The sequence below is a fragment of the Archocentrus centrarchus genome, chromosome 1 (genome assembly GCF_007364275.1).
Source record: "Archocentrus centrarchus isolate MPI-CPG fArcCen1 chromosome 1, fArcCen1, whole genome shotgun sequence".
NCBI lineage: Eukaryota > Metazoa > Chordata > Actinopteri > Cichliformes > Cichlidae > Archocentrus > Archocentrus centrarchus.
In genome coordinates this window covers 4,239,716-4,262,307 of record NC_044346.1, presented here as the reverse complement: position 1 = coordinate 4,262,307, position 22,592 = coordinate 4,239,716, and the positions used below count along the sequence as shown (strand labels likewise).

The 22,592-nt window shown below is 41.6% G+C and overlaps 1 protein-coding gene across 3 annotated transcripts in view; it reads right to left on the bottom strand.

Annotated features, from left to right (window-relative positions):
- Nucleotides 1–22,592, bottom strand: part of slit1b (slit homolog 1b (Drosophila)) — an 84,658-nt gene that overhangs the window by 13,895 nt on the left and 48,171 nt on the right. For all 3 annotated transcript variants that reach the window (XM_030729817.1, XM_030729832.1, XM_030729823.1), the window contains 16 exons: nucleotides 20,598–20,669; nucleotides 19,960–20,031; nucleotides 18,811–18,954; nucleotides 18,551–18,714; nucleotides 17,383–17,406; nucleotides 17,088–17,232; nucleotides 13,312–13,386; nucleotides 12,808–12,951; nucleotides 11,607–11,750; nucleotides 11,273–11,439; nucleotides 10,922–11,060; nucleotides 10,281–10,349; nucleotides 9,451–9,522; nucleotides 5,018–5,089; nucleotides 4,689–4,760; nucleotides 602–765 (listed from right to left, as the gene is read on the bottom strand). In XM_030729817.1, coding sequence (XP_030585677.1) covers nucleotides 602–765; nucleotides 4,689–4,760; nucleotides 5,018–5,089; nucleotides 9,451–9,522; nucleotides 10,281–10,349; nucleotides 10,922–11,060; nucleotides 11,273–11,439; nucleotides 11,607–11,750; nucleotides 12,808–12,951; nucleotides 13,312–13,386; nucleotides 17,088–17,232; nucleotides 17,383–17,406; nucleotides 18,551–18,714; nucleotides 18,811–18,954; nucleotides 19,960–20,031; nucleotides 20,598–20,669 — 1,739 coding nt within the window. The remainder of the gene's footprint in view (nucleotides 1–601; nucleotides 766–4,688; nucleotides 4,761–5,017; nucleotides 5,090–9,450; nucleotides 9,523–10,280; nucleotides 10,350–10,921; nucleotides 11,061–11,272; nucleotides 11,440–11,606; nucleotides 11,751–12,807; nucleotides 12,952–13,311; nucleotides 13,387–17,087; nucleotides 17,233–17,382; nucleotides 17,407–18,550; nucleotides 18,715–18,810; nucleotides 18,955–19,959; nucleotides 20,032–20,597; nucleotides 20,670–22,592) is intronic.

Below are 22,592 nucleotides of genomic sequence, written 5' to 3'. Positions count from 1 at the left end.
TAAGTTAATAATTAGTTTAGGACATGTTTTTAACTTAGACACGTCTGAAGCTCAGTGTGGAATATGTGGCCTTTATAATTGCGCTGTGTGACTAAAACAAGTCAAACAGCTAGAATGTCCCCTGAAGATTTCTCTCTCCAGCAAAATTTAGCCCATTTATTAAAGTAATTCTCTATATTTTAACTTCACGGTTAAAGACACGATGCACTGTAGTGTCTTTAGCTGTTAGTGTGTGGGAGTAACAGCAGTCAACACCGGCTGAAGGTCAAACTGAGAAGAAAACCTTTCATTACATATCATCTATTAGCAAGCAACAGTATGTGGGCGTTAGATCATTATACAAATTCAATGGCAAAATCATATATGACGGAAATAGCCAATTAACTCTGTATTCCTTACAATTCACCTTATAGACAACAAATTATATTAGTGTCTCGTTTAGATTGAATGTTGGGTCACTGTGATTAAAAACTCAAATATTTATATTCAGCTCCAAAATGCACAGATATAGACAAGAGAAGATGAAGACATGAAACCGAAGCTGCTTGTCGTGTACAGTTTGTGTGTGTGTGTGTGTGTGTGTGTGTCGCTGCCAGCTCACCCAGACACTGGAATTTGTCGGCAGGCGTGGTGAGCAGCAGCTTGCCCTCCATGCCGCGGGGGCCGGCACAGCGGGCGATACCAGGCTCCTTATAGCCACTCTTCACCCACTCTGACAGCCACAGCAGACGGCAGTCACAGTATAGCGGGTTGGCTCCAATTGCTCTGAAGAAATAAACAGATGAAGAGTCAGCTCACTGGTGGAGAGAGAGGATTATTCGTTTAAGGAAAGTGAGACAGAAAACAGGAAGTTTTGGAAGGGTGAGAGAATAGAAGTGAGTAACCTGAACGGAAGAAAAGAGAAAATGTGGCGAGAAAGAAATGGGGAAATCTACAAAAGTGGGATGGAGAGGTGAGGAGTGACGAGAGAGAAGGAGACTGACTTTGAGGATGATAAGGTTTTAGGTCTTTAGAGGTGCACGCTATTTCTAAAAGGCTGGAATGGTGTGTAAAAACACACAAAGCAAGCAAAAAAAAAATCACAATTTATCTACAAATCATTTAAAATCCATAATTTTAGTGAATATTATACAAAGACGGTGAGTGTTACATCAGCTCTGGATTTAATAGCAACATGTTTACCATCATGTTGCATCACTTTTTCTTTTAATGACCCTTTTTAAGGGTTTGGGAAGTCCAGTTTCTGGATTCTTGTTTGATACAAGATTTCTGCTGCGCCACAGTTCAGGGCTTTTGTTCATAACGCTCCAAAGGTCTTCGTAATGGGCATCAAAAACACAAAAGAGGACATACTTCCTGTGGCAGCTGACAAAGTTCAGCCTGCCAAAGACACTGATGTTCCACTTCTGCACCTCCATCCTCACCTCCTCCATCACCATCTGGTACTCTGCTGCCACTGCCAAGGACAAAGGCAGACTGCAATCTGCCATTTCTCCGGGACCTGCACACCTCCCGGACCCCGAAGCATTCAGAAGAATTTGTGGCCAACCCATGGGTGTAGTACATTAACATTATTCTCCCTACACACACAGAGCATATATTCTTAATACTGTGAACTTTTACTCCACGGTTTCTCTTTTACGGCTAAAACACTTCGATGTATTTTCGTGTATTTGACAGTGTTTTCACAGTTGTTTCTGCTCATATTTATATTTATGCATCTGAGCTCACAGTTTTTACAGCCTCTGTTTGTTTGGCCGTGTGTGTAAACTAATAATATAACTGATCCAGAGTCTGCAGACTTGTGTCTGTTTATAATGTAGTGCCACCCAGGGGCACGCACGACCATTCAAAATTGGTTTCCACTTTGTCCCTTGTGTATGCGGATTTCTCTGGATTTTCTGAATCTTTTAATGATATTATGATCTGTAGGGAATGAAATCCTAATTCTTTGCAATTTTATAAAGAGAATCACGGCTGAACTTTTGACCAGGGCCGTCTTCAGTGGTGAACACTTTCACCAAATTTGATGTTTCCTCTCAGGGATGCTCTTGTCCTCCAGCTTCTCACTGATCTGTTACTAACCAGCTGTGTGGGTGTTTTTTTTCTTCTGCTGCTTTTATTAATAATAATCACTAACAACAAACCTTTAAAGGTTTCAACAATTAATGCGATGTGTTTGAACTATTTAAATCAATTATGGGATTTATTTGATATTAAAACCTTGGAAATCTGCTTTAATTTGAAGAGAGTCTCCAGACATTTACAGAAATGAGGCTGCAGCACTCTCCTGACAGGCTCAGAGGAAGAGCTGGCGTCCTCTCAGAAAGAAAATGAAGCTGGCTTGACGCCGTAATGCAATTTTAGATTTTTTCTTCTGCTTGTATGTTTTTCCTGCTGTGACTGAACATTGGCAGCCTTGGGATAGAAGTTTGAAACCTGTGTGTTTGTCTCTTGATTGTGTGAAGAAAGGAAAACAGTGACTGTAAAAAAGGAGAAAGCAGAGGAATAAAAATTGAGGAAAAATAGGGATGAATGAGCTGATATAAACGAGGAAGACAAAGATGGGACGGAGGCTTAATTTACCTTTAGTAAAATGCGCTGCAATATTTTTCAAACCCACAGGGTGGCGCTCTCAGACCTCAGTGCTCACACGCAGACTGTCACACATACCGACAGGCTCATAAAATTCTAAAAATTCATTCAGACCAGAATGACCAGACTTGATAAAATAATCAGAGACAAATGTGGGGTCAAATACTCCTCAGCGTGTGGATGCCCCCCCCCCCCCCCCCCCCCCCCCACACACACACACACACACACACACACACACACACACTGACACTGAATAAGGTCAACGCATCTCAAGCCACGTGACAGAACAGTCAATTCTTGTCAGTTGATTAACCAATTAAGCTCCAGGCTATCTAATTATTTATTTCTCTATCTATTTATTTTAAATTCCACATTCGAACTGTGACACCACCATGAGACTGAACACCGTCGAGCTCCATGGCTCAAAAACACTAGAAAAACAATAAAGTCTCTTTGTTTGCAGCAGCAGCCGAGAGTGAGATTTAAACATCCTCACAGCAGTGAACTGGTGGCACTGACGATATTGCAAATCTGCAATTCTACCAACTTCAATGAAAGGGAAACGAAGCACAATACCGTTCTATTAACAGGAAGCCTCTTCACTAAGAATGTGACACTCAGCAGCTCGTGACTTGTGCTTTAATAAGAGATAAAGCTCGGCCCCATTACAGGAATCTTCAGGGTGAAAAGGGTTCTCCATCGTGTTTGTTTAGACTGCACTGTTCCAGTAGTAAATCAAGCAAGTACTGACACTGATAGAGGAGAGAAGAGCTCCTGAAGGACAAATTATAGTTACAGCTCAATAAAACTAAACTGAAAACTAAAACCGTGTGTCAAAAAATGGTTTTAAACTATTTTTATTCTTGGATGGGCTGCAGTGCGCATGACTCACACTTCAAAGTGATTCTTATTTCTCTTTTTCAGGGCCTTGGTGCAGACCCTCAGTTCTTCGTTTGTTGGAAACTAGCTGTTAACCCCCGCCCCCCCCCCCTCCCTTTGCAGCTATTTTCTTCTGATTGGCTGTGACTCACAAACAAATGATTTGAACAGCAGGTGAGTGGGACCTCTGCTCAGCCAGAGATGATATATCTGCTCTCAGTGACACCTTAGAGAGCCAAGAGTAGAGAAAAAAACAAGTGTTTAGATCAGGCTGAAGAACTTTCACCTCATTACCTGAAACTTTTGAGTTTCCACCCTTCTAACATCATTCTATACACGACAGGAAGTGAGACAATCTGAACAGGTCCACTTTAAAATTGTTTGTAGGTCTTACCCGGGGTTCTTTAACACAGAAGGTTAGCCATTAGGCTGTGCTCTACTGCAAACACACAAAGCCTTGAAAAGCAGACTCAACCCCCAGCAAATTAAGAAATCACCCCAGAGGAACCACAAAAGAAAAGCTAAAGTCAATTTATGCAGTGGAAGAAGTGACATGAGCTCACTTTGCAGCCCGATTTGTTTTCTTTTAAGAGGCAGCGGGCTCCTATTCTGAGGTGATGTCATGCTTCAGAAGTCAAAAATAAAAACACCCCCCCCCCCACCTCATTTTACACCCTTTCTGCTCACAGTCAATCATCTTTTCTCTCTCCTCCCTTCCTTCTTCCTCTTTTTCTTCCCTTTCTCCAGCCATCTCCATGTTGCCTCTTCCACAATTTCTGCAGATCAGATGGACCCGCGTGTCATACTTCAATGAAGATGATTATACTGTATATGCAGTCTCTCTCTCACACACACACACACACACATGCACGCACGCACGCACGTACGCACACACACACACACACACACACACACGCACGCACGCCTCAGATCAATAGAGCTATGGGAAGCAATAGATCTCTCCAGCTAATTAAATCCAGCAGCAAACCACTTCACTTGAAACCACTCATTCTCTGGGAACTGGACTTTATCTGAGTGGAGCCATAAAAGCAGGGAAATGAACACGCACACGCACACACACACACACACACACACACACAGACCTCATTCTGTCAGTGAGGACAGACCCTGCTATCCCGCTATTACACCCAGCTGGTGCTGTCATTATGCATGAACTGTAAGCGTGTGTACTACATCTACATTTAAAGGCTTACAGGTGAGACAGGGAGACCACATCACTGAAGATACCCTGCTGCAGCTCTGAGATGTCGTTGCCATGGAGAGAGCTGGAAGACAGATACAGTTATGGGTCAGGAAAGGTTATAAATAGTTAAGCTGAAAATTCATTGACTCAATGACTCTGACAGCAACTCTCATTCACCTCAGCAACAGAGGAACATTTAAAGTCCTAAAACAGATGATGACTTTTAATAAAGCAAAGGGGTGACAGTGATGTGGTTTGGCAAGTGACAAGTCTGATAATGTATGTGTGTGTGTGTGTGTGTGTGTGTGTGTGTGTGTGTGTGTGCGCGCGCACACTTACAGCAGTCTAAGAGAGTGCAAGCCACCCAGTGCCAGAGGAGGGATACAACGTAGTGAGTTGTAACTGAGGATCCTGGAAAAGAAGAAAAGATTAAATTAAATGCACAATCAAAGATTTTCTGTTTTCTGTTTCAAAGTGCATCCTACACAGTGCCAGGTGGTAAAGTGTGACTGTTCTTGCAGTGGTCACACTTTACTTGCCCTATGTTAGTTCTGCCCTCAGTGACCTGGATAAGCAATTAAGAAATTACATGGATGGATGGATGGATGGATGGATGGATGGATATTGTTGCAGTCTTGGAAGTTGGAACAGAGCAGAGTTGAAGATTCACAGACAGACTGGCTGAAGAGAGGTGAGCCTGAAGGTGAAGCAGTTGATTTAATGGATTTACGGTCACCTATGGCCAGAATCAGTGCGTAGTGGCCAAAAGAATAAAATTACAGACACAAGCAGCAGAAATGAGCTTCCAGCAAAGGGCGTCTAAAGTCACTGCTTCTCCACATCCAAAGACGCTAGTTTAGGTTGTTCTGGCGTCTGGCTAGGACGCCTCCTCAACACCTTCTAGGTAAGACCCCGTGTTCTCTAGGCAGGCCAAGGACACGAGGAAGAGATTATATCTCTGCTAGTTTGGGAATGAACTGGCTTCACTCTGGAAGTGCTGGAGAGAGAGAGAGAGAGAGAGAGAGAGAGAGAGGAGAGAGAGAGAGAGAGAGAGAGAGAGAGAGAGAGAGAGAGAGAGAGGGGTCCGGGCATCTCTGCTCAGACTGCTGCTCTGTGACCCAGATAAGCATCAGAAAATGGATGATGAACGGATGGACAGCGACAGTTTGGATGGAGATTTGGAGTCTTAACCCTCAAACCTCAACCAGAGATGAAGAGTTGGAAAACAGAGGTCTGGTAAGATCGCTTGTTTTGAACTCTTTAACTTTTCAACCTTCAAGTCTGCACACACACACACACACACACACACACACAGTGTTGACTTGTGTGACTCCACTTGAGGCACTTTATCAGATGTCACCCACCTCCACCACGAGACACCAAAGATATTCTGCATTTTCCCCATATGCATTCATTCTCCCTCAGACCTGTAAACATCTTTGATGTCTAAAAAAACTAACATCTACGTGAACTACCGGCCACATCCTTCAAACGTGGAGTGGAAACTCTGTAACTGTGAATCTTTTTGATGACCTCCTGGACTTTTTCTCCGGCCACAATTTTCTCTCAGGCTAAGATTTCCACTTTGTACACAAGCAGAGTAAAAATACGCTGACAACCCGCATGCTTCCCCTCTGGTTTTAACAACCTAATGACCTTTCCTCAGGGGTGAAATGATTTTTTTTTTTCTAGACCCAGTACTTCATGGGCTTTGTTCAAGATGTGGGGAAATAAATGGACATTTAAAAACAAACCCCATCATTTGGACACTTAAAGAGCATTTTAATTGCCATGAGGAGCGCTATGAACAATATCATTAAATGTCTTTTGTGGCACGAGAGGCGAGGAAGCAACACTAAAATGAGGGTTGTCTTGAATTGAGCTGGAAGGCTAAAATCTACCATTTCAAACAGAAACCAGAGGAGTGCTTTTGTTTGTTTAGTTTAAAATATTCCTCGTGTGTTGCTGTATATGAAGCGAAGGCTCCAGTGTTGTGGCAGTCGGAGGCTTTCTACAGAGTAACAGGATGAGTACCACCGCTACCTCGGCTCTTCAAAGAAAAATGATTTGCTAAATCTCATTAACCCATATTTTATTCACAGTTGAACATAGAAAACACATCAAATATTTAAACTGAGAAAACACACCATTTTAAGAAAAGCATTAGCACACTGTGAATTTGATGCTGTCTGGACCCAAGCTCATTTAAAATGGACCGAAGCAAAGTGGAAAACTGTTCTGTGGGCAGATAAATTGAAATTTGAATTTTTTTTTCTTAAAAAGCATGGATGCTGTGTCCTCCAGACTTAACGAGGAGAGGGACCATCCGGCTCGTTATCAGCTCTCAGTTCAAAAATCTCTGATGGTACGGAGGTGCGTTAGTGCCTATGGAATTGGCAGCTTGCACATCTGGAAAGGGACCATCAATGCTGAAAGGTAAACACAGGTGATAGAGGACCAGAGGTGGCAAAAGTACTGACATTCTGTACTTAAGTAGAAGTACAAGTACTTGTGTTAAAAAATACTTTGGTAAAAGTCGAAGTACTGGTTCAACTTCTTTACTTAAGTAAAAGTAAAAAAGTACAGGCTCTGAAATGTACTCAAAGTAAGAAAGTAAAAGTAGCTCTTTGGAGGATGTTTCTACCTGCTATTTTTGTGTGAAGCTAACTGAACCTTATTATATATTATTGTAATAATATAAAATAATACATGAGAACACAAATGTTATTCCAATCTAAATTTTAATTCTAATGAATGTACTCAGCTTGAATCACAAACTGTGAAAGGGAATTTAAACACAGCTCTGTTCTCTGTGTCCTCCATAGTAGAGGGTGACTGTGCCTCCACCTAAACACCAACATGAGGATACTCAGGGGTTACAGTGCGATTCAGAAGGTGGAGGAACCCTAAGATCAGCTGCAGTGGCTCTGCATGGGGAGAAGAATCACAACTTTCTGTTGTGAGCTGCAGTAAATGATGTTGGTGTGCAGGCTGTGATCAGCTGACCTGCTGCTGCTGCTCTGAGGTTTACTGCTCTGTGTGGATGAAGTGAACTCACAAAGATGTAACCCAGTATTTCACAGCTCTCTGAGCTGATCTCCATCCCCTACACTGACAGCATACAGGCTGTAGAAATGTTGGATTCAGTGAATGAATCTCAGCATCAGCAGCTTTGATTCAAACTCATCTCTGCTGCACTGATGTAACCTGTAACTCTGACCATGAACACAAACACTGTGCTCCAGTCCAACACAGAGCTTTACTGTAAATACAGTACAACAAACTAACCTATTTATTAAACACTAAACTGCAGTATTTTCATACAATCTTTGAATTACACAAAGTCAGCATACTTCAGTTTATTTTCCAGTCCTTACCTTTAATTCTAGCCTCTCTTCTTCCTCTCCTGTCCTCTTTCTCCATCTCTGAGTGAACCTCTCTCTTTGCTCTCCCTGAAATGCAGCAGCTCTTCTTTTAGCTAGCAGACACACTGTGTGACAAACTGCACACACTTTGTGTGTTTGCTGATATTTGTTGAGCATTTAAAAACGTTGCATTTACCTGCCACACGTTACTCCCTTCATGCTCACTCCTCTTCAGTACCACTAGCTAAGCTGTTTATGTCCCGCGAGCATAACTTACGGATTCGGTCCGGCCCGCTGTGACCCCTGATTATAGCGCTATAAATGATACATTAATTATATGGGTTTGTGTATTTAATCCCTTTGTACCCGATAAGCCGGTGATGGAGGATATGCCAGTACGATTGTCTTTTATATGTTAATATTCCTCCGTTTAGGCTCAGATCGCTTGATGACTGACGGCGCACTGACCGGAAACGCAAACTTCTCTCTGACGTGTTAAAAAGTAACGAGTCTGTTTGAAAATGTAAGAAGTAGAAAGTACAGATACTTGCGTAAAAATGTAGGGAGTAAAAGTAAAAAGTACTCAGAAAAATAAATACTCAAGTAAAGTACAGATACCTTAAAAATCTACTTAAGTACAGTAACGAAGTATTTGTACTTCGTTACTTCCCACCTCTGTAGAGGACCATATGCTCCCATCCAGATGACAACTTTTTCAGGGAAGACCTTGCATATTTCAATAAGACAATGCTACACTGAACACTGCATCTATTCCAACAGCATGGCTTCACGGTAGAAGGGTCAGGGAGCTGAACTGACCCGCCTGCAGTCCAGACCTCTCATCGACTGAAACAAATGATATGAAAAAGCAGACCCAGGACTGTTGAGCAACTAGAATCCGCTATCAGGGTTAAGAATGGAACCTCAGCAGCTGCTCTCCTCAGCTCCCAGATGTTGACAGGCTGTTAAAAGAGGAGGGGATGCCACACAGCAGTAGCACGGTCCTGTTCCAACTTTTTTGAGATTTGTTGATGCCATTAAATTCAAAATGTGCTAATATTTTTGTTAAAGTGGTACTTTTTTTTTTCAATTTGAACATTTAATATGTTTTCTGTGTTCTATTGTGAATCATTGCATCCTGTTATATTTTACACTTTTTTTGGAACTGGATTTGTAGAAAAAAGTATTTGTTTAAATGTAGCAGTAGTTAAACACCAGTGATTTAGTGAACTGACATCTTTCTGACACCCAGTATTTATGTGTTGATTTCCTCTGTAACACCTGACCAAGGACAGGTGTGTGTGTGTGTGTGTGTGTGTGTGTGTGTGTGTGTGTGTGTGTGTGTGTGTGTGTGTGTGTGTGTGTGTGTGTGTGTGTGTGTGTGTGTGCGCGTGTGTGTGAACTCACAGTGTGGTGAGCTGGCTCATGTTGGAGAAGGAATCATCGGACAGGGAGCTGATTTTATTGTTGCTCAGATCTCTGCAGAGGCAAAGGTCAGTCTCAATCAGTACACACACACACACACACACACACACACACACACACTGCACTGCACAACACGTACAGACATAAACACATACTGACACACGTGCTGTAATGTCCCAACACACATCCCCAGAAACTTAAAATGCTGCTAATCATTGAATTGAATGGATCACAATTACACACTTTATGTCATACATTATAAATACACGGGGTTTATGGAATGAGCCTGAATTCACTACACAGTCAACAGCTCCCCCTGCTGGATGAGTATATAAATACATTTGACTTCAAACATGTGAGAGCTGCAACCTTATTCTCAAATTTAATTTGAGGGTGTTGATATTCACATTGTGTGTTCCTTACAAGACTTGTAGGGGAAAAAAAAGACAAATATTAAAAATATTAATTAAAGTCATTTTAATTCATGTTTGGTATTGATTAAAGTCTCGCCTGGCCTGGTCTGCAGCCAGTGCTGCTTCTCTTCCTTTGTTGGCTTTTGATTTCAACCTCACCTCTTGCATTAAACATGCAATCAGCTGAAGTGACAGTCATGCGACTGTCAAGATGCGTCAGCATGACTGCACTGCATATTACTGTATCAATCTCTTTACTAAAGTAGATGTTTTTATTGGTGGAAGAGTAGAAAAGTGCATTCAGCACCAGTACCAGCGGCTGTGAGCAGAGTCACAGCAGATGTAGCTGTAGGTAAACTGAGTGGTTGTAAATGAAGAATTCAGTCAAGTGTTTCTTACACAAGCTGCAGGTATTTAAATGTGGCTAACTCTTTAGGAACGCTGGTGAACTGGTTCCCATCCAGATACCTGAGGGGAGAAGACACAAAGATCTGCTGAGCATCTCTGCAGAATAATCATTTACAGAATGTATTAAGGAAATTCCAACTTAATATCTAAGTGAATACACGACTGATTCGGGCATAATTACATCTCTACAAAGTTGCGAGGTTCCTGATTGTGTTCTGGATGAATGAATTTAATTAATTTAAATGAGACACTTTATAATAAGAAAACCATAATTGCCATAAAATGTTTGGTTGCTACAGAAAAACAGCAATAGCACTGATAGATTTTTTTTTTAATGTATTGTCTATGTCTGTTTTGTAAAACAATAAATTTAATAAATAAATTAAACCTTTTAATTAGAGAAGACAAACACAGAGCTGGTATGGTTTTTACTGTATCCAATTTAGCTGCACTGACAGTTAATTTCCTTTATTTAATCGCGTCTGGAAGAAGTCAATTTAGGGCTAACACTGAAACTCATTTAATACAGAATTGTGCAGCCTGTTCATGTTTTAGTGAGCTGCACATTTGATTTTTCAAAGTAAATTAAGAAAAAAAAAAGGGTAAAAATTCTGCTTTGGCTGCAGACTCACAGTTCAGTGACATTGCGTGGCAGTCCTCTAGGCAGAGCCTGCAGGTGTTTGTTGCTGCAGCGGACCACTGTGTCCATGCAGGTACAGTGGCTGGGACACTGAGGACCTGGAGCACAGCTGCTGTCCTCCAGCACAGCGCCTGAACAGACGGGGGCGGGGGGCAAATTTCACTTAAGACACAGCACAGACCTTTTGACCTGAGGTGCTTCTCAGAGATCACTGTAAGGCAGGAAAACTTTGCTGCCGTGCATTTTGCATTTTTAGGCAATGCATTTGATTTTTGAATTCTCCAGTGACGCTGCTCTCCTTCCCCATTAGATTTCTGCTTATACTCAAATTTGTCCGTCATACCATCCTCACAGCGGAAATCAGGTACAGCTACATCTTGCAGTGGGATCTCTCGAAGGAAGGCGGGCCCCTGACAGCGAGGATTCCCTGTCACGATTCGCCGACTTCTAAGCCACGCCCCAAACCAGGACAGGCGGCAGTCACATTTAAAAGGATTGGCCAGGAGGTTTCTGATGGACAAGCAGAGATGGAGGGTAGGAGACAAAGAAGATGAATGAGAAATAAACAGAGACTGTGTGTGTGTGTGTGTGTGTGTGTGTGTGTGTGTGTGTGTGTGTGTGTGTGTGTGTGTGTGTGTGTGTGTGTGTGTGTGTGTGTGTGTGTGTGTGTCACTAACAGTGTGGACAGGTTGGGCAGGGTGTCGAAGGCTCCAGGAAGGATGGTGCTCAGCTGGTTGTCATAAAGGGAGAGCAGCCTGACGTTGGTCAGCCCCGTGAAGCTACCGTTATGGATACAGCTGATCCTATTGTTCCTCAGCATCCTACACACACACACACACACACACACACACACACAGAACCTTACCATATTAAGCTTTACACACATACTGTAACACATTGTTTGTTTTGTGCTCATTAACTAAATTTTAGCACCAGCCATTCCTCAGGGCATTTATTTAGATTTTAGATTTATGTGCCATGCTGCCCGCTTTTTTTGGTTCATTACATTTTGGGATGAAAAGAAACTGCAGTGATCATTGTTGCATTTAAATTGCTGTAAAACAATGTTGATTTATGTATTGCAGCACTTTTCTTCAGCTCTTGGATTTTGAGCTTTTCTGCCTTTAGTTTTATCTTCAGGAAGTCAAATGCAGCTCTGTTAGGTTAAGATCGGTCCAAAGCATGCTACTGCAGGCTTCTGACTTTTTTGGTGTTTTCTGGCCAAGTCTAAACAGAACTTTCTGTTCTGGATACTCGCCACTGGCCTGGACATTGTGATGACTCCTGTGTCTTTTCTCTCCTGAAGTTACTTTATGATAGAGCTGGATAACAGCATTTCTACATCCTGGCGAGTGTTCATCACTTGGCTAGCTGCTGAGAAGAGGTTTTTCTTTACCATGGAAAGGATCTGTGATCATGCACCACTGTTGCCTTCTATGAATGATCACAGATCATTTTATGTTGCTCTGCTCTCCAGATTTTTTCCTCAGCATGTACCAAAGTGCTGATTTGGCCATTCGTAAACTTCTGCTGTCTCTCTGATGTTTCTGATTTATTTTTGAAATCTGAAGATGGTCTGTGCCACTGGCATTGAAATCAACTCTGGGCTCTGGTTGTGGGTTCACACAGACTTTGGGGAATTACCTGCTTAATTTATGAAGGAATAACATAAAGTAAAGACCACAGCTGTCCATGAAACAGCCTTTTATTGAATTGTTGAATTCTGTTTGAGCCCCACAAAATAGGTACTGTGTATTAAAGTGGTTTTAATTCCAATACAGTAGGTTAATGTAAATATCTGAACTGCTGAAGCCCTCAAAATTAAAGCTGAAAGTTTAGCATATGTATGGACTCTGTGTACGTAGTAATCAAACTCACAGCATGCGCAGGCCCTCCATGCCTCTGAACATGCTCCCCCTCACAGATTCCAGGTGGTTGGCTGTCAGGTGAAGCTCCACCACTGAGGAAGCGCCCTCAAATGCGCCGTCCTCAATCTCTGAAATCTTGTTGTTACTCAGGTTACTGAAATAAGGAAAGATTAAAAAAAACAAAAAAACAAATGTTTCCTAACTGAGGTCGTCACATAGCTCTTTCACAGCAATGCCCAACTGAGCATGATCATTAAGCTTTAAAAGTTAAGTACAATTTTAAATACTCTTACTGCTTTAAAGACATTTCCTGTAATTATTCTACATAAAACTAGTAACTTCTTTTATAGTAGTATCCAACTGTGCTTAACTATTTTTGGAAGGTCACTATATACAGTTTGCTCTGAACTTTTCCTAAACAGGATCTTGGCAAATGCCAGAAGATAAGATCTCTTGTAAGTTTTGATGGAGCAGGCAATCATCACTGTATTTGCAGTTTTTCATGGCGACCTACATTTTCTTCAGCTGCGACAGGCCCTTGAAGGCTCCTGTGGCCTCCAGCACGGAGAGGTCATTGTTGTTGAGACGCCTGCAACAATCATAGAGAGAGAAAGACATGAGAAGAAGATGGAGGAAAAAAAACATCCTGGAGGAGGAGTGACTTTGGGATGTGTGCATTTCTTGTGGTCTGAGTGCTCGCCCATCGAGCATGAATCCACATACACATGTCAACATGGATATCCATGACATAGTTTGGCACACTGTGTGTGTGTGTGTGTGTGTGTGTGTTTGTTTTTTATGTTATTTGCAGGGTATGATCATGTATTTGAATGTGTGAATGACTGTACTGTCTGAGGGTTAATGATGTGATTCCAAACTAAAATTCAATGAAATGAAAGCTTATTCCAAATAAATGATGTGAAATTGACTAATTAGAAAGACTAATTTCATCACCATCATTGACTTGACGCTGAAAGGGACATTTGACCCCAAAACCACAATTATTGTATATGTATTTTTCCTTGAGAATGAAGTGCCGTTTGCCCATTTGGATTGTTTTAGTGCAGGGGTCTCAAACTCCAGGCCTCGAGGTCCGGTGTCCTGCAGGTTTTAGATGTGTCTCTGCTTCAATACACTCAAACAGGTGCAACATGAGCTGAAGAAGAGACTGAAAATGGCAAAAGTGGAGTAAATAAAGGAGATAGAAAGGAATCTACATAACAGCAACATTCATGAAGGTTGGAGATGAATCAATGCCATCTCTGGATACAACAAAAAGAAACGACAGCTACTTATGAGTGATGTAGAAAGACGTGATGCACTCTATCAGTTCTTCAATAGATTTGACTCTGCAGTCGAACCCACTTCCACTGCTGCTCTTTTGTCATCTTCTCCTTCTTCTCCTCCACAAGTACACTTTTCCACTACAGCTACTCCGTCTCCTTGCATCTCTAATCTGGCAGCTACTTCTCTCCCCTCACATGTTCCTCCACCATTGTCTGTTGCAGAGACAGTGGTCAGATTAGAGTTAGGAAGACTATGCTGGTGGGTGTGTCCAAGGCTGCTTAAGGACTATGCTGTGACCGTGTCAACCTCTCCACAGGATCTTTAACCTGAGTCTGCAGTTGGGGCGGGTGCCGGCACTGTGGAAGACATCCTGTAATGTACTGGTACAAAAAAACAGTGTCCAGCTGAACTAAATGACTGCAGTCCAGCGGCCCTTACATCACACATCATGAAAACCTGTGAACTGATTCTACACCCACTGAGACTTGAGGTCAAAGACAAACTTGATCTCCTGCAGTTTGCATACGACCAGCACATTGGAGTAATTGGAGCTCATCTGGAGGAATCTGGTGCTTATGTGAGAGTTCTGTTCTTTCAGTACCATCCAGCCAACTGTACTGAAGACAAGCTCACAGAGATGATGCAGATTCTTTGTTTCCTGGATCACAGACTATTTGACAGGAAGGCCACAGTTTGTCAGGTTGGGGAACTGTGTTTCTGGGACATCAATGAGCAGCACGGGGGCTCCACAGGGGACTGTCCCGGCTCCTTTTCACATTGTATACAGCAGACTTCAAATACAGTTCTGAGTGCTGCCACATCCAGAAATCCTCAGATGATGCTGCCATTGTTGTGTGGATCAGGAATAAATAGGAATCTGAATATAGGTACCAGGGTTATTATAGTTAACGAAAATGAACGAAATAACGAAAACTGAAATTGAAAAAACATTGTCGTTAACTGAAATAAATAAAAACTAAAATTAAAAGGAAGAAACGACAACTTTTTTTTTACTATGATAGCACAGATAGCAGCGAGTGTCTTGTTGTGGATGATGTTGTGGATGATGTACGGAACACTTCTTAGTCAGGAAAAAAAACACCAACATCAAAGTAGACCTGAGAAGCGCACACAAGGCAGCTACAGAAACCGCTCTCATCCTACAAGGCAACCTGGCCTGCACCTCCAGAGAAACGTGACTACTCGTCGGGTCAACACAGCCACAACGTTGTGTTTAGTCCTTGTGCGTTTCCGGCTACTTTATCAGTCAGATAATAACAATCAGGACTAATAATCAAAGCATCAATATAAGGACTCACAAATGTCAGCAAATTCCTGGAGGGAGCTGCTGAAACTATGGGAATGGACGTGAAGAAATGAAGAAAGTGAAAAAACAGGGACAAATATGTTTGCACCCTAAAAACTGAGCACAAAGAGCGAGGACCAAAAAAACCCCAGCACACAACCACAAGGTAATTAACACACGCAATCCAGCTATACATGCATAAATGCGGACATGAGGTCGGACACTTCCGTAGGCTACTTAGGCCGCAAAGACCCTGCAAGTCTAATCAGCGAGCATCTAACCAAGCTAGCTCCAAAACAGAAGCAGCATCAGGTGGAGAGAACATCAGGATGCAGCTGGATTTGAGCTTTGACTCCTTCAAGGAGTTTGTTTTTGTCAAACACCACATGTAGCTGTTATTAATCTGCTGCACTGAGGCTGAACTTTATTGGGAGTTTATTGTAGAATTTATCGAGTTTTGGAGTTCATATTGTTAGCAGTTTCTCCCTGTTGATGTTCATGTGTGTCCTTAATATTACACACATTTAGCATGTAGTGCTGCTGTCTGTGAACAGTTGGTTGCTGAATTTATTTCTTTAAAGGGTATCTTTAAAGCGTACCAGATTAAGTATGAAAATACTAAAACTAATACTGAAACTAACTAAAACTAAGCATAAAACCAAAAATAAAAACTAATAAAAACGAGCAAAACCACTCTGAAAACTAATTAAAACTAACTGAATTAGAGAAAAAAAAGTAAAAACTAACTAAAACTAAACTATAATGTAAAATCCAAAACTATTATAACCCTGATAGGTACTTCAGTACCTGGAGTCACAAAAACCACCTCAGAGTGAACACCTCTAAGACGAAGGAAATGATAGTAGATTTCTGAAGATTAAGAGCCCCTCTCCAACCTGTGAATGTTTATGGGATGGACATAGAGGTGGTAACAAAATATAAATATGTAGGTCTACACCTAGATAACAAACTGGACTGGTCCCTGAATACAGACAAACTACACAAAAGGGGGCAGAGCGTCTCTTTTTGTTAAGAAAACTAAGATTTCTCGACATCTGCAGTAAAATGCTGAAGATGTTCTATCAGTCTGTGGTGGCTGCAGTATGCTGGGGTGGATGCTGTGCTTCCCTGATGCCGCTACATAATTTAGGAAGAAACTAGGAACAATCAGATCACACAGCAAGAGGACGAGGAACAAAAGAAGACTCAGACAGTTTATACACAAAGCAATCAGGGAGATAAGACACACCACGGAGCACAGCTGAAACTAATCACTAAAGAGGAGACGAGAGAAGTAAAACTAAATACAGAAGACAAGAGACTATCAAAATAAAGACAGGAAGTAACTAACACTGAGACCAGGGCTAGACTTACAAACCCAACACACAGACAGAAGATAAATAAGGAGAAGAGACTGATTTAACACAGGAGATAAAGGGACAAATAATGTACAAATAGGAACTCAGGAAATATAATATAAACAGTAACCATGAACACAGAACTAAACAAGTAGCAAAAAACCCGGAATATAAATTAACTACAATAAGGAATTCCAAAACTCTGGGTCTGAGATCCAGGGACCATGACAGTGCGTGTGTGTGTGTGTGTGTGTGTGTGTGTGTGTGTGTGTGTGTGTGTGTGTGTGTGTGTGTGTGTGTGTGTGTGTGTGTGTGTGTGTGTGTGTTGATGGGTCTCACAGCTCTTCAATGGAGGACGGCAGGTGTTCCGGGAACTTAGTGAGGCGGAGGTTGGAGCAGTCGACCACGTTGGCTTCACAGCGACATTTAGCAGGACACACTGGTTTACTGTTACACTCGTAGTTCAGACGTCTGTCTTCAGTACCTGGACCCAATGCAGAGAGGACAGACAGACAAGCTGTTGCAGATATCTGCTTTCCGCACACAGAGGCAGGTTTGAATTTTTTTTTATTGGTATAAATCTGAATCAAAAATAACATACTTATGTATCTAACTATACAGAATATATACAAACCCGGGATGTGGTACTGCTCCTTGGCTGTCATGAAAACAAAGCAAACAAAACAATGTCAGCTGAAATGTGTGGATGCTGCAGAAGAGCAAATGGTTACGGACACACAAACTCACACATGCACACATCTTGCGTGAAAATGTCAGCAGTGTAGTTATAGCAGAAAGGAGGAACCAATGCGAGGCTGCGCTTTGCTGTTTTATGGAGGTGATATGTCGGCCTGCAGGAAGCAGTCCAGGCCTGGCAGCTGACTAAAGCAGCGTGGAACAGTTTGTGTGGCGGTCAGAGCGCCTGCCATGGTTTCACTGGCTCCACATACCGGCTTCAGACATACTAGGGTGTATTTTAGAGGGAAATGGTCAGGGAGCTTTGAGTCACAGGCATCCTTTTTGTCCTGTTGTCACACACACTTAAATGTAAACAGGCTCCATCTTTAACCCTGCTTGTTGATCTCCATGGATCTCTTTACCCCTTTATTATTTTATATAAAGGGTTATGTAACCCCTTATTATTTTATATCTGTGCAAAAAGGCCATGATTCATGATAAATCATAAGAAATGCTTATTTCACTTCAAGTTTTACAGATTCTGTCATTGAGCTGGTTTAACTGGAACAATTAAAACCCATTTAGAGACTACAGCAGCCTTTACTGTACATCTCACAGTAAAAAAGTACCAAGCAAAACGAACAGCTCAGTGTTAATGACGCTACTCTTAAAAGACCTTTAACAGATTCAGTGTCTCACAATGAGTGCTTCCATACATACTACTTTGAGTGCATATGTGCAGTCACACTAACAAGTACCACTACATTAAGAGCACTGTGAGTACACAGATGGTGTATTCGCAACAGTCGAAAGGCTGAATGTGGAAAGCTGTACACTTCTCACTATCAGTGAGGCTACGTTGCAGACAAGGAGGGACCAACAAACTATTTTCAGCCAATAGCAGGATGACACATCATCAGTGCAGATGGTAATACCAATACTAGTTAGATAATAGTGGCAGGTTTTATTAGGCCGCTATCTTGGCTACATAGCAGAAAGTCGGGGACAGTATATGCCAAAAACTTTTTCATGGATAATAATTTTACAGTACATTTCCTGCACCTGCAGTTTGTACATTTCTTTTTGAGGGTAGCTGCGGTTCAACACTCGGGGGACTGACTGACCGGAGCATCTGAACTTGTTGCTCTTGATCTGTGCGATGCGTTTGTTGGCAAGGCGGCGAGGACTGGCACAGCGTGCTCCGCTGGTCTCTATGGGGTTTGAGCGCAGGAAGTCTGCCAGCCACTTCACATTACAGTCACATACAAAGGGGTTCTGGGCCAAGTGGCTGGTGAGAAGTTACAAAGGGGAACAACATCAGTCAGATCAGAGTGAAGAGAGTGTAACAGAACTTAAAATAGCACGCATGCATTTATTGTCTCACAGTGTCTGGATGCTGTGCAGTGAGCTGAAGGTGCCTTTGGCCAAACTCTGGATCTTGTTGTCGTACAGCGACAGAAGAGCCAAGTTCTCGAGGTCTTTGAACACTGTGGCGCGGATGCAGTGGATTTTATTTGCGTTCAGCAACCTTAGGCAAGACAGGAGAACACGATCAATAAGAAACCACAGTAAATGAAAAATAATACACCCACAATTTGACGGGGATTGTTTTTAATTTAAAAAGAAACACTCAGCAAATACTGGATAAATAATCAAACATGCAGTACTGTGCAAAAGTTTTGAGCCACCCTTAATTTATTTTTATATTTTCCTAGATAGGTAGGCAGGATTTTTTTTTCTTATTTCTTGAGGACATGACTTTCAAAAACGGTTCATTTGCTGTAGGCAGGTGTTCAGATTTTTCCCCACCTGTCCAGTTTCGCCAAATTCTTTAAGGACACGTTGCACACCATGCCAAGCTATATGAGATCATTTTTCAGCTAATAGCTCACCTCGTTGGTGCAAAAATACAATCTTATGCCTCTTAAACTCTGTTATCGTTGGCATTTTTTGTAGATTCAGCTAAAGAAATGGAAACAAAAGACGTGTTTTTATGACAGGCTGCTGGCAACAAAGTGCCCAAAGACACGATTTTAAAATCAGTTCTTTGCTAAGTTGTCTGTCATGTGCAGACACAACACTGGTTCATCCCTTGAGGTTTTTTATACTTTCTAAATAATGTTCACAAAGGAAGATAACTGTCATCATACTGAGCTCCACCTCTCAACCATTATTAAATAATTTACTTCATTACTCCTGCATGCAGCCTTAGCTTACCTACTTCATATTTCTCTCCTGCCATTACAGTTAGTGTCACACTGCAGCTTTACCCCACCGCCTCATTTCCTGGATTTGGTATCTATCACATCCATCTAATTGATCGCGTCTATACTGAAGTCTGTAAAATAAGGCTTCAACTTGTGTCTTTCCTGATTGAAATATCTGCTGAAGTGTCAGAGTTGCATTGAAGGTTAGTGGATAGACACAGGAGTGTTTTGCCAAAGGAATTATTAAAGCCAGTTTTACAAAACTAACTTGGCAAAAAACCACAGTCAGTTCATACAGATATATGCGTGTTGTGGTTTGGACTTACAGCAGCTCCAGAGAGGCCAGACCATCAAACACTCCACTGGGCAGCTCAGTGATCTTATTACCATACAGAACTCTGCACACAAACAGGGAAACAAAGGCTCTAGTTCTGCAATCTGAAACGCTTCATCGGTCTGTTAACAGTTACTGCGATGCATTTACTCAAAATGTGCATCACCAAAACAAAAGTGAATCTTATTCTGTCTGCGCAAGCACACAGTCGCAGTCCATAAACATGAAAACACACACTTACAGCACAGCGCTGACATTTAATATATGCATATAAACTTATTCATGCATACTCAGTAATATAGGAGGACTGACTGGCCACCCGCTGGGATTGTTTGCATGTCCCGATGCCTCTCGAGGATTCTTGGTAACACTTCATAATTACAGGATACTTACGGCCTTAGTCGCCGCCCGTATTATGAAGTGTTACCGAATTCTCTTTACAGTGAGCAGGCTCCACTTTTCAATTATTCATACCAACAGATGCATAAACACATGCACGCAGTGATATATGGTGATATATACAGTAAAGTGGACCAGCATAATACAGACATATGTAAACACGTATTGGTAAAGGCACTCTCAACACAACCGACAGTTTACTGCACAATCAGTCAGCGAGAGCTTACTCACAGTGAATTGAGAGCTCGGAGGCCGTGGAAAGCATCAGGAGCAATCTCAGATATCTGGTTGTTGCTCAGGTCTCTGGGAATGAAAGCAAATGATTTAACTCTTTGAAACCTTACTGATTGGAGTTTTTGTGTAATGACGAAGGCTGTTTTACTATATCAACAACCATCTTTTAAATTTTTTTTAATCAGTAATTCAAGTTTTTTTTATAATAGATCTTCTTCATGCGTTATACTTTTGCTCATCTAGTTGGCCAGTCACATATAGAGCTCCCTGTTTAAGCTGCTTTAGCACGCCTGCTGTTTCTGCAGGTTACCTCGACCCCGCTGCTTCCTTCCTTCCTGTATCTGATTTAATCACCATCACGTCGGTTGTCACTGATGCTTTGCCTTCCTGCTCCAGCACAGAACAGAAGCCATGCCACCAAATATGACATTTTTGGAAAAACTAATATTCTTTTGCCTATAATGGTCCTCACACAAATCCAGTGTATGGACACATGAAGAGTTCTATACCACTGAATGTCTGCGCAAGTTGCCACATCACATTTGTGTAAGTCAGGAGGATTGGCTTCCTGTGAGGTTAAAGTTTCTCCTCACAGGTTCATGTCTTCAGGTTCAGGTGAGCTTAGGAAAGCTTTGGACTTTCTTGCAGAGGAATTTAAAAACAGCCTTTTGGTGCCAAATTCTACAAATACACCATTCTGTGTATTCTGGTGAACTCTGGAACCAGAGAAGCTTCTTGCTCCCTTTCCTGGTCCAGCCCACTGGTCAACTAATCAGCATTCAGATAAGATAAGTTATCTTTATTGTCATTGCACAAAACAGCACAGTTGAGCTACATGATTAGTGGGGTTTTGGGAGAGCGCAAAAGAGCATGTTAACATAGGTAGAAAATCCCTCTCCATAGACTCTCCAATACCTACGGAAACGAGCACAACTGCAGTAGCATTAAACATGCATAAAGGGTAAGGGTTTAAATCCTTATCTTGCAGATCACATTGTGGTCATGATTTAATTGTTCCCACTCATTACTAAGTTAAGGCCAAGTAATAATAATGTTCTCACTGCTGCTACCAGGGGGTGTCAATATGTCTCCATCAGCACGGGAACATCTCTAATTGATCATCCTCTCACTGTTCTGACTGGGAATTTGACTTCATGCTTTCGATCTAGTCATTTTGAGGTCATTCTGAGGTCAAGATTTAAATGCGAAAATCACATTTATTTAATTCTTTCGACAGCCTGGAAACAACTGACTGCGGACATCAAGGCAGCTAGATTTGGTTTCTCCTTTTCAGTCTTTTTAAAACTCATTTGGACATCTTTTAATAAGTTGTTTCATTTTTTTTTTTAGCTGTGCTTTGATTTCATTTTATTTCCTTTCATTTAATTTCTTTCTTTAACTGTTTTATAGTTTAGTTTGGAAATAAATAAAATATATAAACTTTCTAAATGGATTTAACCAAAAGCATACAAATAATGTGTGTTACTGTTTAAAGGATTAAAAGCAAAAGAAAAAAGTGTTGCAAAATAGTTTGTTTGCTTTTCTGATCACACATTATATGATCACCTCTAAAAATAAGAAACCTCCCTTTATGAACTGTCTGGACTGTGAGCTGAGCGAGCTTGACAGAGTTTTTTGCTGTTCTGGTGGCCAAGTTTAAATTTTTATATCTTTGATTTGGTGTGGCCTGCCAAACCATAATATGTTAAATTATAAAATCCTTGTTCTGCTGCCACACATCAGTCAGCTGTCACAATACATTTTCAGACAAACCACTTAAACCAGCCTGGTAATGTAATCAACCCCCCCTCGTGGTGCTCGGGATGGTCTCGCAGTGATGATGGAAGACGGCAAAGGAGGGGAAAGAGGATGAGATTAAGAGGAAAAGGAAAAGGGAAACCACAGAGAGAAAAAGATGGAGAAAGAGAGAGAGCCTGAGGAGGAAAGTGTGCAAAGGAAGGGAGAGGAGAAAAACAGCAACAGTGGGAGGAA